General features: G+C 36.9%; 1 protein-coding gene across 1 annotated transcript in view; it reads right to left on the minus strand.

Moving 5' to 3' along the window:
- Positions 1-1,000: 1,000 nt before the first annotated feature.
- WDHD1 (WD repeat and HMG-box DNA binding protein 1) overlaps positions 1,001-17,272 on the minus strand; it is a 65,259-nt gene continuing 48,987 nt past the window's right edge. Inside the window, exons 17-26 of the mRNA XM_047735704.1 lie at positions 15,510-15,624; positions 14,716-14,847; positions 12,385-12,602; positions 12,173-12,288; positions 11,532-11,588; positions 9,172-9,215; positions 8,401-8,571; positions 7,380-7,510; positions 4,095-4,233; positions 1,001-1,811 (exon numbers count right to left, since the gene is read on the minus strand). Of these exons, the coding sequence (XP_047591660.1) occupies positions 1,611-1,811; positions 4,095-4,233; positions 7,380-7,510; positions 8,401-8,571; positions 9,172-9,215; positions 11,532-11,588; positions 12,173-12,288; positions 12,385-12,602; positions 14,716-14,847; positions 15,510-15,624 (1,324 nt within the window). The 3' untranslated portion in view covers positions 1,001-1,610. The remainder of the gene's footprint in view (positions 1,812-4,094; positions 4,234-7,379; positions 7,511-8,400; positions 8,572-9,171; positions 9,216-11,531; positions 11,589-12,172; positions 12,289-12,384; positions 12,603-14,715; positions 14,848-15,509; positions 15,625-17,272) is intronic.

Below are 17,272 nucleotides of genomic sequence, written 5' to 3' on the forward strand. Positions count from 1 at the left end.
TGAAGGACTATATCCTATGTACAACAAATAAGTTGAGGAAATAAAAATAAATGTATGTCTACAAACGTTTTCCAAAGTACTATAAACTTTTACCTCAAGTTCTTGAAATAAAAATTCATACACTATTCAGAACGAAATCAAATGATGAAGCAACATCAAATACCCAATAGCATAACTAATAATAGCCAACATCTATATAAAACATTACTATGTACTAGGAACTAAGTGCTTTTATCTCATGTAATTCCCATAACCCTAAACTGGGTACTATTATTATACCCATTTTACAGATGAGTGGTCAAAGGCTAGAAACTTGTCCAAGGTTTATTCGGCTGGTAGGTATTACAGGGAGTCTTCAGACCCAGGTTGTTTGGCTTTGAAATCTGTGCTCCTAACCACTGCACTATAATGTCTCTCTATACTGGCTACTAATTAAAAAGTCAAAACTGTATTCCTTCCTAACCTTAGTCATCATGATAAAGAGTACCTTTGGCTTCTACGTATCTGAATTTTCAACATGTTATATTCCTTCCAACATATAATACCATCCTCAATTCTGAGCCACCTGATTTATTTTTATTACAACCCCCCCTCCATCCCCAACCCTATGTACTCTGCTCTCATTAAGTGGCTGCATTTATATTAAACTCTGCTTGGAATAATAACCAAAAATACATGAAATAATTAAATCTTGTTTGTTCAAAATTAAAGAGGAGTTCAACACTTTCCCGAACTCTTCAACTACTCTCTTATCAAGGCTTCAAAGACTTACTCAGGAAAGTACTGCTGATGATGATAACCAGAGTATCTTACCAAGAACACGTTATGCCCTGGGCTGAAATACTATCAAAACAGTACCCTCAATCTTCTTTTCCATGTGTATGATGCTTAGCATGATGGGGATGATGGTGAAAATTATGGCAATAAATATAAACTGTATTTTCTAGGAACATTTTCATTTCATGGAAATACAATTTAAGACCACAGCAAGCTAAATATGGAAACGTGAAAGTCATTTATTTTTTAAAAACCAGGCAATACAAAGACAACTGAAACCCATATATGAAGAAATTTCTGAAACAAACAAAAGAAAAAAATCTCATCTACAAAATTATTTACATGTTTAGGGTACATATTAAAAACATGGTCCCTAGTTCAGTATAGATATAGAGAAGAGTCTATGATAACAAACCTGGAAGACGACTTCTGTAGTACTTCTCCGTACATGACATAAACCGAACAAGGAAACCCCTTGAAGGTACTTCAATGTTTAGAGGTTTTAAGATCTTGGCTTTGATGATTTTAAAGGTAAGAAACAACATCAAACTGGCTTCCATTAGGACACGCCAGTGGCTTCACATCAGTGACTAATCACAGTGTTTCTCAACGTACCTCCATTTGGGAACAGAGCAATCTGCAGAGATGACAGTTTTTACACATGCCCTGTTACCTACACCAATATAAACACTACATTATCTTATGAAGACAGATAGTTGTCACTAAACTCTCAAAAATATATAATGAGTTTTCTAAAGTTTTTTTTTTTTAAAGTCCAGGTTCATCAATGATGAATAAAAAATCCATTACCCACTTTCCCACTTTCTTTAACTCTATTCCTGCTTAAATGCAAAAGCTGACAGCTTCTGATTGGTCGAAAGATCTAAAGGTTTTTGCTTTTTAGGCAAATTCAGATTCTCCTTTGCCTTTTCCTTCTCATTTTCAGTTTCATAACTTTCATCAACCACATGTTTTCGCTTCTTTGCTTCAGCTCCATAACTTGTAGTTCCTCCTTTGGCCTTGGAAGCCCATGCCTTTGTAAAAATATGGGAGGAGAAAATATTTTTAGTCAGTAACAAAGAAATAGGAAGGAAATTATTTCCTTTCTTTTCCAGGTAAAAATCCATATATAAAAGAGCAGTATTTTTTTTTAAAAGCAGCATAATTAGCACTTGAATTGTTAAGCTAATCATTAAGGGTTCTCATTGTTAACAGATCTTTTACTTAATTGCAGAGCACAGTTAAAAAATTTACATTCTACCTCTAACATTTCAATCTAAACTCTGCTTGTATTTAACCATATTAAGTGCAAAATACTATAACAGCAGCTACTTTTTAAAAAATGAAACTTTTTGAGATTATTTACAAGCAGTTGTAGGTAACAATACAGAAGGATCTCGTGTACCAGTTTCCTGGTTTACCCCAATAGAAGCACCTTGCAAAACAAATGTAGTATCACAATCAGGGTACTGACATCAATACAATTCCTCTCTTTTTTATTTCTACTCCTATGTGTGTTGTGTATATTTAATTCCAATGTAGATTCCATGTTCAAGATACAAAACAGTTCCATCATTATAAGGATCCCTCATGTTGCCCCCAAAACCTACACTTCCCATCCAGGTCCCCACTCCTGGTAATTAGTGCTCTGTTCTTCATCCCTATCACTTTGTCATTTCAGGAATGACATTTCAGAAATTCTTTTAGGACTGGCTGCTATTCACTAAGCAAAAGCCTTACGAAGTTCAGTCGTTTCCATTTGTCTCTTATTGACTGACTGAATGACTGATTTTTTTTAAGGAGGTTCCACACCCAGCATGGAGACCAATGAAGGGCTTGAACTCACAACCTTGAGATCAAGAACTGAGCAGAGATCAAGAGTCAGATGCTTAACTGATTGAGGCACCCAAGCGCCCCTCCATCAGTCTCTTAAATCTATTTTAATATGTAATAGTTCCTCCTTCTTCCACTTTGCTTCTTATCCCGTTTCTTTACTATAGAAAAGGAACCCTTTGAAGCTGCAGAATTTCTCATTAACAGACTGGATTTAAGAAAACGTTTAAGGTTTACCTTAATAATACTGATTACATTTTTAAGTATTCAAATACACAATCACAACCTTTACCAAGTCTCTTCCTCTTCTGCTGCATAAGACCATTCAAATGCCATTTTATCTAATTCTTTAGAATTTCTATCCTCTTATAAATTCTTGTAAAAAATGAGAAGCATGAAGTTGCCAGTGAAATTCTAATAGGGCTAGAGGTGGTTAAACCAGTTTCTAGCCTCCTCATTTTGTAATACACTTTACTCTTAAAACCCAGTTTATCGAGGCAGGTATCTATTTCACCAGGTGCCCATGCTGTGTACTGTCAGCCCTGGGGAAGTGAAATCTGAGCATTTAACTGATATGCCCCGAACATTCCTTCCCCTTGCACCAGCAAGCTGCTCCCAGCCCTCCCTCACATGACAGAAATTACATGGGGAGCAATAGGTACCAGCCACCTGTCCTAATTTCCAAGTGAAAGGCTATAATAGAACACTACCTTTTCTCCCCAAAAGCAGTATTCTCATTTTTGGTTTTTTGGTTTTTTTTTTCCTTAAAGTAAGCTCTATACCCATAGTAGGGCTTAAACTCACAATCCCAAGATCAAGAGTCACATGCTCGGGGTGCCTGGGTGGCTCAGTGGGTTAAAGCCTCTGCCTTCGGCTCAGGTCATGATCTCAGAGTCCTGGGATTGAGCCCCACATCGGGCTCTCTGCTCGGCAGGGAGCCTGCTTCCTCCTCTCTCTCTGCCTGCCTCTCTGCCTACTTGTAATCTCTGTCTGTCAAATAAATAAATAAAATCTTAAAAAAAAAAAAAAGAGTCACATGCTCTACTGACTGAGCCAGCCAGGCAGTCCAGTATTCTCACTTTGTATTCAATGTGGAAGTACACAGCATTTTAAAAAATTCTTCTTAAATTACAAGAACCTTAAAATCCAAACATATGAATTTCATTTTTACTTATTCACTTAGTTTGCTTTTGATTTAGAAGTAATGTACTTTTTCTTGGAGTAGCCTACTAACTTGCATTGTATAGGAACTTATATACAGATATAAACAGTATATCTGCCCCAAATTTAACCCCTGGCACTAAATAATAATTATTACACACCCATACAGTCAAAGCTGGCATTTCAGTTATTTAATTCCCTCTCAACCAAGAGTTTACCAGAAGATCTGCAATTTCCAGAAACAAAAAAAGGGAATTTTCTGTAAGAAATTTTTAAAACCTGGGAATTTAATAAGATCTCAATCTCAGCAAAATTATCCTTACCTTCCTTTCTTCAGCTGACAATACTCTAAATCGCATCATTCCTTCTTTTATTATGTCTGCTTCATCTGAAAAGTCAGGATTGTCAGACAAAATACTACTTCTGTTTTCTTCCAGCCACATTTGGAACCCAGTCTTTGGCCTAAAATAGCAATTATGTGAAAAAAATTTTATACTTCAAATGCAGTTTAAAGTGCTTTATGATTTTTCAGGTTAGTAATGAACCACTAGTCTTTGCATACCTGTATAAAGTAAGAGAGACACAAATTTTTTTTTTTAAGATTTTTTTTTTTTGACAGAGAGAGCACAAGCAGGGGGAGCAGGAGAGGGAGAAGCAGGGAGCCTGAGGCCGGCTTGATCCCAGGACTCTGGGATCATGACCTGAGCCGAAGGCAGACACTTAACCAACTGATTCACCCAGGCGCCCCGAGAGACACAATTAATTACATCTGTTAATATTCATACTACATATTACCCTGGAGACCATGGGAATAATGAACTGAAAAATCCCTTGTAAGATCAATTCAAAGATTTTACTTATATTTGTATTTTCCAAGTGGAGCAACCATGAACTCTACACTTTCAGCTCTCTTTAGAATACTTATACGTTCAAGATCTCCAATTCCCCTCAGCCCTGCTGGGCCAGTAAAATTTTTCCAAGTATCCTTGGTGGGTTCTCTTTCCATTTCCCAAACCAGCTATTTGAAATTTTTATTTCTCTCAAGATCCTTACCCAACCCCTCTCTGCTCTCATAGCTGACCTGGGAGTGGGGGTCCTTTCTTGTGCAACTATTATGTAAAGCATAAACACAGCACATCTGTCAATTTCATTAGCCTTTACTTCTGACACAATTGTCTTTAGGTCATAAGCAAAGGTTTAACGTAAACATTTAATATTTACAAAAACAATGAATACTGTTATGCTGAAAATAAATTAAAAAATGATTAAAAAAAACATTTAATATTTACTGAGCACTTGCTATGCGCTAGGCATTGTTCTAAAAGCCATGTATTACCTCATTTCACCCTATGACGTAGGTGCAATTACTATCTCCATACCATAGATGAGGAAACTGAGGCTCAGAAATGTGAAATAACTTATTCCAGATTACACAGCAGAAATCAGACCTGGGATTGAACAACTTGGCAGTCTGACTCTAGCGTCCCCATGCTTAACACATCAGCTCTACTACTGCCCCACACTACTCTGTAACCAAATGGAGCCTGAATAATAAATTTAAGGACACAGCAAAAATTAGATGCAAAAATACCACGGAAAAATGTTTATGATAAAATTTTAAATGGAACCAGAAAGACAGGATATAACATTATAGCTCTACTACAAATCTCATTAAATATAACATCTTAATTTTACTAAAAAAAGATTAGAAGGGAAGAATTACCTTTATGAGTAATTGCGGGATTTTGCCTAAACTTTTTAATTTTTAGAAAAACAAGCTATTAAAAAAATATTATTAGTCTGGCTAGAACTACTTGCCCAATTTCTGGAAATATCCTAATATAATTCTACTTTCAGAAAAATAATAGAGCAAATAAAAACAAATAGCAACACTAAACAAAGGTTCTTGAATTTCTAGAAATTAATATTCATTTTAATCAAACTTGGGGCAAGTCTAGCTAAAAGCATACAATCTCCCCCCAAACAGCTGTTGTTCAAGAGAAAAACAAAATTGAACATTTCTCTTCTGATTAAGTATATCAACATTTGTGACAAAATATTTAGTTAAGGGGCGCCTGGGTGGCTCAGTGGGTTAAGCCTCTACCTTCGGCTCAGGTCATGATCTCAGGGTCCTGGGATCAAGTCCCACATCGGGCTCTCTGCTCAGCAGGGAGCCTGCTTACCCCTCTCTCTCTGCCCGCCTCTTTTCCTACTTGTGATCTCTCTCTCTCTGCCAAATAAATAAATAAAATCTTTAAAAAAAAAATTTAGTTAAGCAGTGATAATTCTTTAATGAAATTTCATATAAGTAAGTTTTATGTTTAGCTCACTGATAATAAAAAAAATGGAATCTTCTTAAATAAAATCTTCATCATTTAGTATATGATTTGAATTCGGGACAAAAATGGGAAAAATAAAAACCAAAGCTACTCCTCAAATTAAATTGGTTAACATGAGTGGCACCTGGCTGGCTCAGTTGGTAGAACATGCAGTGTTTGAACTTGGGGTCATGAGTCTGAGCACTACGTTGGGTATAGAGATTACTTAAAAAATAAAACCTTTAAGGGGCACCTGGGTGGCTCAGTGGGTTAGTATCTGCCTTTGGCTCAGGTCATGATCTCAGGGATCCGGGACTGAACCCCATGTCGGGCTCCCTCCTCAGCGGGGAGTCATCTTCTCCTTCTCCCTCTGCCCCTCCTCCCTGCTTGAGCTTGAGCTCTCTCTCATAAGAAAATAAATAAAAATCTTAAAAAAAAAAGAGAGACCTCAAGAAATGTGGTAACATATTGCACTGGCAGACAAATAGGATACAGGCAAATAGGAACTCTCATATTGCAGGAGGCATAGAAAATGATACAACATCAACGGAGAAAAATTTGGCAATATCTATTGAAATTACAAGTGCACATTAACTTGAAGCATACACGAATCCATCTTATAGCAATAGGTATATGTGAGAAATGACATTCATATGAAGTTATTCTTTGTGCTACTATATGTACTAGCAAAGGACCAGCACCAGTAGAGAACTGAATAAATTATGGATATCCATTCAGTGTATGTGAAAAGATTAAAGAAACTCTTTATGTAGTAATATGAGATGGTCTATAAAAAATGTTAAGTGAAAAAAAGCAAGGTACAGAATAACATGTATGCTACCATTTCTGTAAAAATAAAAAAATAGATAAATCTAAGTGTTTGAACATGCACAAAAAATATTGGAGGGCTATGTGAGAAATCTGTTGTAGTGACTGTGCAAGAGGGGAACTGGGTGGACAGGAAAGATGTTTACTCTTTATCACACATTTTTTGGGTAACTTTTCACTGTTTCTCCCATGTAACTATTTTAAGATAAAAAAATTATAAAATATGTACAATTTAAAACACATATAATTTATCAGGGTGTATCTTATTAAGTAACATAAATAGACATTAATCAATATTTATGGCTTCCTTTCCTTAAAGTTATGTGTTCAGAATGTCCACTACCAGTGTCAATGTATTACTTGTAATAATGAACAAGAGAGTTGAGTAATTTTGTATTGTTTCTGTATGCCTTTTATTGGGATTTTATATCTTAAGAATAATAAATTTGTTTATGTACAGACCTTTGATTTTCAGTGTTTTGAGGAGACATAGCTGGTGTTTCAGATGATGACTGTTTAGGATGTTCTTCTTTTACATCCTCCGTCTTATCAGTTTGGGAAGTTCTTTTCTGGAAATAGGATGCTGCAGATGCCTGTAAAAACAAACATAATGAATACTGCAACAAAATCTAGTAAGATTTCATATACTACAATCAACTCTTTAAAAGTGTGGGAAAATATATGTAGAATTCTTAAACCAACATGTGAAGAAGCCCCCTGGAGGTCCTCAGCTGAACATAAACATGACTATAGACACAAAATCCCCTAAAACTACAAATTCCCTATTTTCTAAGTGCTGAATTTTATTATATGAAATGGGAAAGAAAAAAGATCTATTGTACTAATGACAAATCTGGGATGAAATACAAAATCTGGGCTGAAACCAGAAGGCAAAATCAGAATACAGAACAAGACTGGGGGGCGCCTGGGTGGCTCAGCTGTTAAGCGTCTACCTTCAGCTCAGGTCATGATTCCAGGGTTGTGGGACCGAGCCCCACATTGGGCTCCCTGCTCAGCGGTAAGCTTGCTTCTCCCTCTCCACTCCCCCTGCTTGTATTCCCTCTCTTGCTGTCTCTCTTTCTCTGTCAAATTAATAAACAGAATCTTCAAAAAAAGAAAAAAAAAAAAAAGATCGGGGCCAGCTACTACAGCATCATTTTTAAACAAAGATACGCATCAGAATCATCTGGAAAATTTTTTTTAAAGACCAGACAGATGCCTGAGTCCCTGGGCCCTGAATGTATATGTATATGTATGTATGTATGTAATATATATATATATAATATATATAATACATATATTATATATTTTTTTTTCTTTCCCCCACAAAAAGTGATTCTGAAGCAAAATCAGATTGGAGAACCACTACCCTTGCTAGACAATCAATCATAAACAACCGGAGCCTCCTGTCCCATACCTGAGAGTGAACAAAACAAACAGAGTATGTGCTGCTTATTGTTAATGTGGGCAGTTGAAATTGTACCTGCTTAGACTTTGGCTTTGGAACTAGAGGCTTTATAACTGGAGACTTTTCATTATTTGTAGCTCGATTAAGTGTAGTAGATTTCTTGGATGATTTGTTCATATTATCTAAAATATTACTTGAACGTGCTGAATTCACTGAAGTGGATGGTTCTTTGGAATTGGCTGATACCTAAAGAACAAACTATTAGCATTTTATATTTAAAGAAGAAAAAAATCCCAAGAGACTAATTTTCCCTTAAAATATGTCAGGTCTATATTGTGGTCTCACATTTGGAATTGAACACATTTTATACAATACAAATTAAGACTGATACACGTATTAAATATACCACATCCCCAAGGAAAAGAGGGAATAATCTTTCAAAACTATCAGTACTTAGGGGTACCTGGGTGGCTCAGTTGGTTAAACAACTGCCTTCGGCTTAGGTCACGATCCCGGAGTCCCGGGATCAAGTCCCACATCAGGCTCCCAGCTCTATGGGGTCTGCTTCTCCCTCTGACCTTCTCCCCTCTCATGCTCTCTCTCACTCTCTCTCTCTCAAGTAAATAAATAAAATCTTAAAAAAAACAAATCAGTATTTAAAAGGTAAGTAGAACATATAACTCTTAGACCAAGTGTGAACTAGTGCTGTTTTCATCTGTTTTCATGAAGATCTGCTTTAGTCTTTAATGCCTCCAAGTCTGGAGAGTGTCATCTGGTGGTCTGGAAATATTTCTTTGTATAAAAATGTACTGAAATACATTTTAAATATCACTGGGAAGAGTTTACCTTGAAGGGGTTTACTCGTCCTTGGTTGCTACAGGTAACTGCACCTTTTGTAAGAAAGAAACCCTCACTTAATAGTGGCAAAACATGGAAGACTTCTGACTTCTCTAACAGTAGATGGAATATTTTAATCTGTATCATACAAAAACAAATGTACTTTGCAGCTCTAAAAACTATTAACAACTATATATGACCTCCTACCTCTTTCCAAGCTAAAATACAAGCTAGTAAATGGGAACTACCCCAACTTGTTACTATGAAATATAACAACCCAATATTCATATAGATCCATCCTTTTCTCCTATTACCATGGAAGAATGGTGACTCATTTTAGCTAAGTTAACAATTCCTCTACTTGTGCCCTAGATCCCAATCCCTCCTGCTTTGTCAGGAAACTTGCTCTATCAGTGCCTACGCCATCTTTGGATGTATACTACTTTTTCCTCTTTATTGGCTACTCAAGTTTCCTAACTTAAACAAACAAACAAACAAACAAAAACAAGCCCTCCCAACCCCATAGAGCCAAATTCAATAGCTGTCAACAAAGCTATTCCCAGTTCCTCAAGGTTCATACATTCCCACATCCAAAATATAATGGCTTCCAGCCCTACTATCCTATAGAATCTGCTCTTGCTAAGGACCCAATAAAGTCCGTCTGGCCAAATATGGTGGGTAGTTTTCAGTCATCATCATTTTGACCCACTCAACAGCATTCTACATAGCTGAGTGTTCCTTTCTTTTTGATACTGTCTCCTACCCTTGAGTTCTGAGATTCCATGTTCCTATCTCCTTCCTCTCTTACCTCATTTTCTTTTGATGGTTCCTCCTCCGCCCAATGTTTAAATGCTGGGGACTCTCCACCCCCTAAGCTCACTTTTCTTCTCACTTTATATCCTCCTCCAATGCTCAATCACCCATGCCCGTGATTTAAATTCCTATTGTTATGCCAACAATTTTCACTTTATATCTCGCTCCCAGACTACTTTCCTGAGTTCCTAACCCAAATATCCAATAGTAGTTCATCTTTGTCCTATCTAAACCTGAGTTTCCCTAGTGTTTTCTAACCCAGTAAATGGTACCATCATTCATTCAAATATTCAAGCCGGGAAACTGAGTCATTCTTATACCCTGAACTTTCATACTCTCTACGCTTTTTTCAGAAACACTTTATCAATTCCTCTCATTCTTTCTCCCATTCGTCACTACCACCCAAGTCTAAGACACTATTCAATGTCACTTGGGCTGTCTCCTTATGTGCATTCCTCCTCTGCCAGTGTGCACGCTCTGCCTCTGCCTTAAACCTACAACAGCCTCCCAGTGAACTCAGAATAAAGATCAAAATCCTTACTGTGGCCTCCATGAATCTGCGTGATTTAGCTCCCGCCCTTCCCTCCAAAACCACTCGGTGTCACTTTTTTCTGCCTCTATGCTCTTCGCACTACTCTTATAGTCTTCGCAAATGCTATTCCTTAAGTCACACACCTTTCCCTTGCTTCTGCTCTCACCCACGTCAGCCTAGCTGATTCTTATTCATCTCTGCTTTAAGGCCTCCCTTGGGGTCCCAACAAAGACTAGATTACAGCACACTGTTATATGCTCTTATAATACTCTGTACATGTGTTTCCAGGTAATTTTTTAAAATCAAAGGACTATATACACATGGTTTAAAAATTCAGTTGAGGGCGCCTGGGTGGCTCAGTGGGTTAAAGCCACTGCCTTCGGCTCAGGTCATGATCCCAGGGTCCTGGGATCGAGCCCCACATCGGGCTCTCTGCTCAGCAGGGAGCCTGCTTCCCTTCCTCTCTCTCTCTGCCTGCCTCTCTGCCTACTTGTGATCTCTGTCTGTCAAATAAATAAATAAAATCTTTAAAAAAAAAAAAAATTCGGGCGCCTGGGTGGCTCAGTGGGTTAAGCCGCTGCCTTCGGCTCAGGTCATGATCTCAGGGTCCTGGGATCGAGTCCCGCATCGGGCTCTCTGCTCAGCAGGGAGCCTGCTTCCCTTCCTCTCTCTCTGCCTGCCTCTCTGCCTACTTGTGATCTCTGTCTCTCAAATAAATAAATAAATAAAATCTTTAAAAAAAAAAAAATTCAGTTGATACTATGTAAGATATACGCAGGAATCAACCATGCATGTCTGACCGACTTCTATATGTCCCACCTAGTCAAATACCTGACACACAATAGGCATTTAATAAATATTTGTAAAATTAGCAGTTTCACAAACAATATTTCTGATAAAAACAAACCAAGGGCAGAAGAGTGGAGGTGGGGGTGGGCAAAAGGGGTGTATTTGAATAGATATATCACTTTAAAGACTACTTGCACAATTTTCTTGATATTACAGAATCATAAATATTTCTTACCTGACTTAATAGCTGGCACATCAGCAGAATTTGCACTTTTGCAAAATGGATTCTGTCCTATAAAATTTAAAACAATACAATGTAAATGGGGAGATAAAATTACTCTCTATAATCAACAATCAGCATAGATATATTAACAAAGCACCGGTATTCAATTTTCCTCAGCTAAGTAAAATGGGGAAAGCCACATAAATGACATTTCTCATCCTTAAATTGCCTTAAAAATGTATCTTATGGGGCACCAGGGTGGCTCAGTTGGTTAAGCATCCAACTCTTGATTTCAGCTTAAGTCATAATCTCCAGGTTATGAGATTGAGACCCATCTGGCTCCTCGCTCGGCGGGCAGTCTGCTTCTCTCCCTACTTCTCCCTCTGTCCCTCCCCCAACTCACACACATACTCTCTCTCTAAAATAAATAAATGAGGGGCGCCTGGGTGGCTCAGTGGGTTAGGCCGCTGCCTTCGGCTCAGGTCATGATCTCTGAATCCTGGGATCGAGCCCCGCATCGGGCTCTCTGCTCAGCGGGGAGCCTGCTTCCTCCTCTCTCTGCCTGCCTCTCTGCCTGCTTGTGATCTCTCTGTCAAATAAATAAATAAAATCTTTAAAATAAATAAATGAATCTTTTAAAAAAAAAATCTTGCCATGGTTATGTAATTCTGGTTCTTCTTTATCATCAGATTCTCTGGTGTCCTCTGCATCTTCTTCAACTTGGTTTCTAAGCCTTGGCTGGCTCCACTCTGTAGCAGTATTACTATAACTAAAAGACAATATATTATTCAATAAAGAGCTATACAAAGACCAATTTAATATGCAGAATGGTAAAGAAGAATTTAAGCAACTGATTATTTCTTACCCAGCATTCAGCTCTTTTCTGAAATCTTCCTCTTCCTCTTCTTCTACCTGGGTTGCTGCCAATTCAGCTGCCTTCTCTACAGCCAGTTCACTAAGTCTTTGGGCCAATATTAATCTCCGGGAACGAGAAGCATATTTAATGGCTAAATTCACAGCATTTTGAGTCATTAAATCAGCTAGTTCCACACAACGGAATTCCCGATCCAGTTTACAAGAAAGCTAACCCAGAATGGAAAAAAAATAAAGCCATGTCAAGAGAAACTTTTTATTTTTAAAATTTTTAAATTTATTATTATGTTCAATTAGCCAGCATATAGTACATCATTAGTTTTTGATGTAGCGCTCAACGATTCATTAGTTGCGTATAACACCCAAGAGAAACTTTTTTAAAAATAAGAGAATGATACTAGTAGTAAAACTGAGAAATCAGTTTTCTAGATAATGCATCTCACTGATTCTAAGAACCATATTTTTATACATTTTAACATCTCTGAAAGTGGGAGCATCTCACAACTGATGGTGGGTCAGAGTTTAATTTGTAGCATTTTTGGGGGGGCTTAAATAATGATGCATTTTACAATCAATAGTAGCTTAGATTCAATGAAATAAGGCTTAGGATTTCAGGCTATTAATTGCAAGGGAAGTAAAGATACTCCTTTACAATTCAAATGTGGTTTTCTTAAACTTGTTTCATTGCCCACCTACCCTCACCCCACCCTCGCCAAATAAGGCAGCAAGTTCAAAGAAGGAATAGATAGTGAATGATTTATTTGTTATTCCTTTGCCCAGAATTGGTACACAAATACTAGTAAGTGAGTTTGGGTGGGGAGAAGTAGATTTAGCCATTCATTTTTAAGTGTGATTGTCTAAGATCTCCAACTACCAGAAATATTTACACAACTTCTAATTAACAACTCCCTTTTTCTTGCTCTATTTTTTTATATGTAACAATACAGAACAAAGGGCATTCATTTAACATCTTAGAAAACACTTGACTACTTTTCTTTTGGTATGAATTTTTACAACTCAAAGTGAGGCAACTCAAGTACAATGTAAGGAAAATTAGTACTTCACAGACTACTAAGGGTTTCCTAATTCATAGGGTAGAAGGATTATTTTGTTACTTAGATATCCCAGATCTCATGCCTCTGCACAGAAGGTTTAGACAATCACCTGCATGTCCTTTTCAAGGTTTCTACTATCACTCATCTATAAATAGTACTTCTTAATCAGGGTAGTACTCTGCCTCAGGGGACATTTGGAAATGAAAAGTAGTAGGATCTCATAGTAACGAGGCTGAAGTTCCAGCATTTGCCAGGGGGACAGGAATGCTAAAGAACTGACCAGTCCTTAAGCTACTGATACTCTGTTCAGAAACACTGTTCCAGAGGAAATGCTCCTCCAATGCTACATGGTAAATAACCAAACGGATATTCTTACGTGTGCTGTGGGAAATAAGAAGGTTACTAGTTCCTACACCACAAATGACATTTTTATGAAAGGAACAAAACTTACTCTACAATAAGCTAATTAAACTTCTTTAATACTGGGGGGCACTCAGTTGGTTAAGTGACTCAGCTCAGGTCATGATCAGAGTCCCAGGATAAAGTCTCACATTGGGCTCCCTGCTCAGCAGGGAGTCTGCTTCTCCCTCTGAACCTCCCCGCCACCGTCACACTCTCTCATTCTCTCCCTCTCTCAAATAAATAAATAAATAAATAAAATCTTTAGAAAAAAATTTCTTTAATACTATACTCAAGACAGTGTCATAGTGGTGACAACAGTGAATACTACCTTTTTCCAACAACATGATGGCTCTAGAGAGTATAAGGCTAAGTGAAATTAGTCAGAGAAAGATATATACCATATGATTTCACTCATATGTATAATTTAAGAAATAAAACAAACACAGAAAAAAGGACAAACAAAAAAACTAGACTCTTAACTATAGAGAACTGGTGGTTACCATAGGAGACATCAGTAGGGAGATGGGTGAAATAGGAGAAGGAGGTTAAAAGTACACATATCTGCCCATGATCTTAGTTACAAGGTAATGTCTAAAATATTTTACTTATTTATTTTTAAAAATATTTTAACTGCAACATCAACTGCAACATGAAACAATTGAGTAATGTACGGAATTGTTGAATCACTGTATTGTACACCTGAAATTAACATAACAATGTAAATTATACTAGAATTAAAATTTTAAAAATTAAAAAAAAAAAAGTTTCTGAGGTTGTGGAACTTGGTGCTAATTCACATACTTTTAAGAAATCCAATCTATAGAAAAGTGCAACTTTAATTTTTCCAGCATATTTATTATACTCACCGCAAGCATTTTCATTAAAAGCTCCTGTTGTTCTTTTATTGCTTGATTTTTAGTGCTTTCTTCATACTCATAACCATTTTTAGCTAAATAATCAAGGTAATTGTGAAACATGATGGAACGCCAAAATTGTTCCTACAAAAGTGAAAAAAACAGCTTAGAGAAAACTACCAGCTAATACCAGGCAAGTATTAAATATTTATCTTAAGATAACGGATTCTGAATTAAAATAATTTTTGAAATACTTTTTCTATAGTTTATTTTGTAATTCAAATTTTAACATGATACCAAACCTTAACTTCATCTTTTGTACTTAAAAAAAAAAAAAAAAGGAAATATAACATTTTAAACAGTATCTTAGCTATCATTAATGCTCAGAGAAGGTGGTACGCTTCTTTTTAAGAGGCTGGTTTACGTCCTATTTAGAGTAACTAATTACAAGATTTCAAATGACTTTTGATGGTACAGGGCTATGCCTAGAGTGAAGCAAGCCTGGTCTAAGACCCAATATTTATGGAGGTCCACCCTCTCAGGCACTCACCCAACTCTGAGAGTGAGTAAGAGCCCTTACCCTGATGTTCATACCCATTTACCTCACAGACAAAATCCCTGGAAGCAGAGATAGCAATCAGGTACCCTTGTGATCATAAGCAGTCATCCTCCCACCCTATTACCACTATTTATTTAATCATAAAGTAATGAGTATTCAACACTGTTTATCTGGAAAATTTTTAAATGTCTACATCACAGGCAATGCATTATCAAATTCAGAGTGTCAAGGTAAGATTTCCACATACCTCCATTTGTCCTTTCTCTGTTGCAATCTGACAATAAGGAAGCTTAAAGGATAGTATAGCTACAGCAGGTCGTGGAAGGGTGGGAGGAAACCGAGAACCTTTGCAAGGAATGCACCTGTCAATAAAAAAAAAAAAAGTCTCACTACAAAAACTCCCTCCCAAATCATAAAAACTGTTAAAATATAAAATTTCCAAAATTCAATAACTTGGAATAATATTATTCCAATAGCTAGATTAATAATATACAACAAATTACTCTTTTTTTTTTTTAACTTCACACCTGATTAGGGTTTGCTTTTTTTTTTAAAGATTTTGTTTATTTATCTGAGAGAGAGAGAGAGAGATCACAAGTAGGCAGAGAGTCAGGTAGAGAGGGGGGGAAGCAGGCTCCCCGCCAAGCAGAGAGCCCCATGTGGGGCTCGATCCCAGGACCCTGAGATCATGACCTGAGCCGAAGGCAGAGGCTTAACCCACTGAGCCACCCAGGTGCCCCACACACCTGATTAGGTTTAAAAACTATCCCTCCCCATGCATTTTAAGAATTTCAACAACCCCTCCTCACATCAGTTTTTCCTTCGGAAACTGTCCACTTTTAAAATACGGCAGCTCGGGGCACCTGGGTGGCTCAGTGGGTTAAGCCTCTGCCTTCAGCTCAGGTCATGATCTCAGTGTCCTGGGATTGAGCCCACATCTGGGCTCTCTGCTCAGTGGGGAGCCTGCTTCCCTCCCTCTCTGCCTACTTGTGATCTCTCTCTCTCTGTGTCAAATAAATAAATAAAATATTTTAAAAAATAATAATAAAATATGGCAGCTATGCCATAATAGTTGTCAAGGGATCCATGTTATAAAACAGATCACCCAAGATGAAATACTCATGAAGCATTTCCTTTTATTTATCAGTTTGGGAATAATTGGTACTGCTGGTAGAAAGTGTCAAACAAGAGAAAAAGACAGCGATATGTCCAATAGAGATAAGTATCTACTACTAGATATTAGTAAAACTGAAGCAGAAAATCCAGTATATACCTGGTTATAAAATATACCTGCTCTGCTAAATCAATGGTTGCCTTATGTGATAATAAATAGCTCAGTGGCGAGAGCTTTGTCTAAACCTTTTCTGATTATGATATGAAAGTATTTAAAGACGCCTATCAGTATGATAGTAATGCAATTCATTAAATAAAAAGCATTCATTAATCGCAGAATGACATATGCATGTAGAATACCCTTTCAACTTATGTACTCCAAATTATTTATAAGAAAACCAATGGAAAACCATGCTCACACATGAAGTACCTTGGGTGAATTTTCTAATTTCTCTAGTCATTTAAAAATACAGTACAATGTTCAATCCCTATTAATAACCACACATTTAATTTATAGTACAGTAACCTTTTAGTCATGGCTTAAAGTCATGACTTTCTTAAAGGGAAATACTAAGTAGAAATCAGATCCTCAGGTGTAAATTTTTTTCATAAATGTCTTCTAATATTATCAAATCTCCACTAGAATAGTTAAAAATTAAATAAGTGGCAATACTCAGCAATCTTTTAAACTAGAGAGGCCCCCCTTCCTAATAAGATTTGAATACACTTTCTTCTTTTTGTGACCCTACAATAAAAATACAAACATGTTTTTAGCGTTCCAATACTTTTGAACACATAATCTCATTTCTTCTTCTTCCTCTCCTTTTACGATTTCATATAAATCAGTGGTTATCACCATACCAGGTGGCAGTTTGAATACCTGAAAAAAATCTCTTG

The sequence above is a fragment of the Lutra lutra genome, chromosome 7 (assembly GCF_902655055.1).
Source record: "Lutra lutra chromosome 7, mLutLut1.2, whole genome shotgun sequence".
In the NCBI taxonomy this organism is placed as follows: domain Eukaryota; kingdom Metazoa; phylum Chordata; class Mammalia; order Carnivora; family Mustelidae; genus Lutra; species Lutra lutra.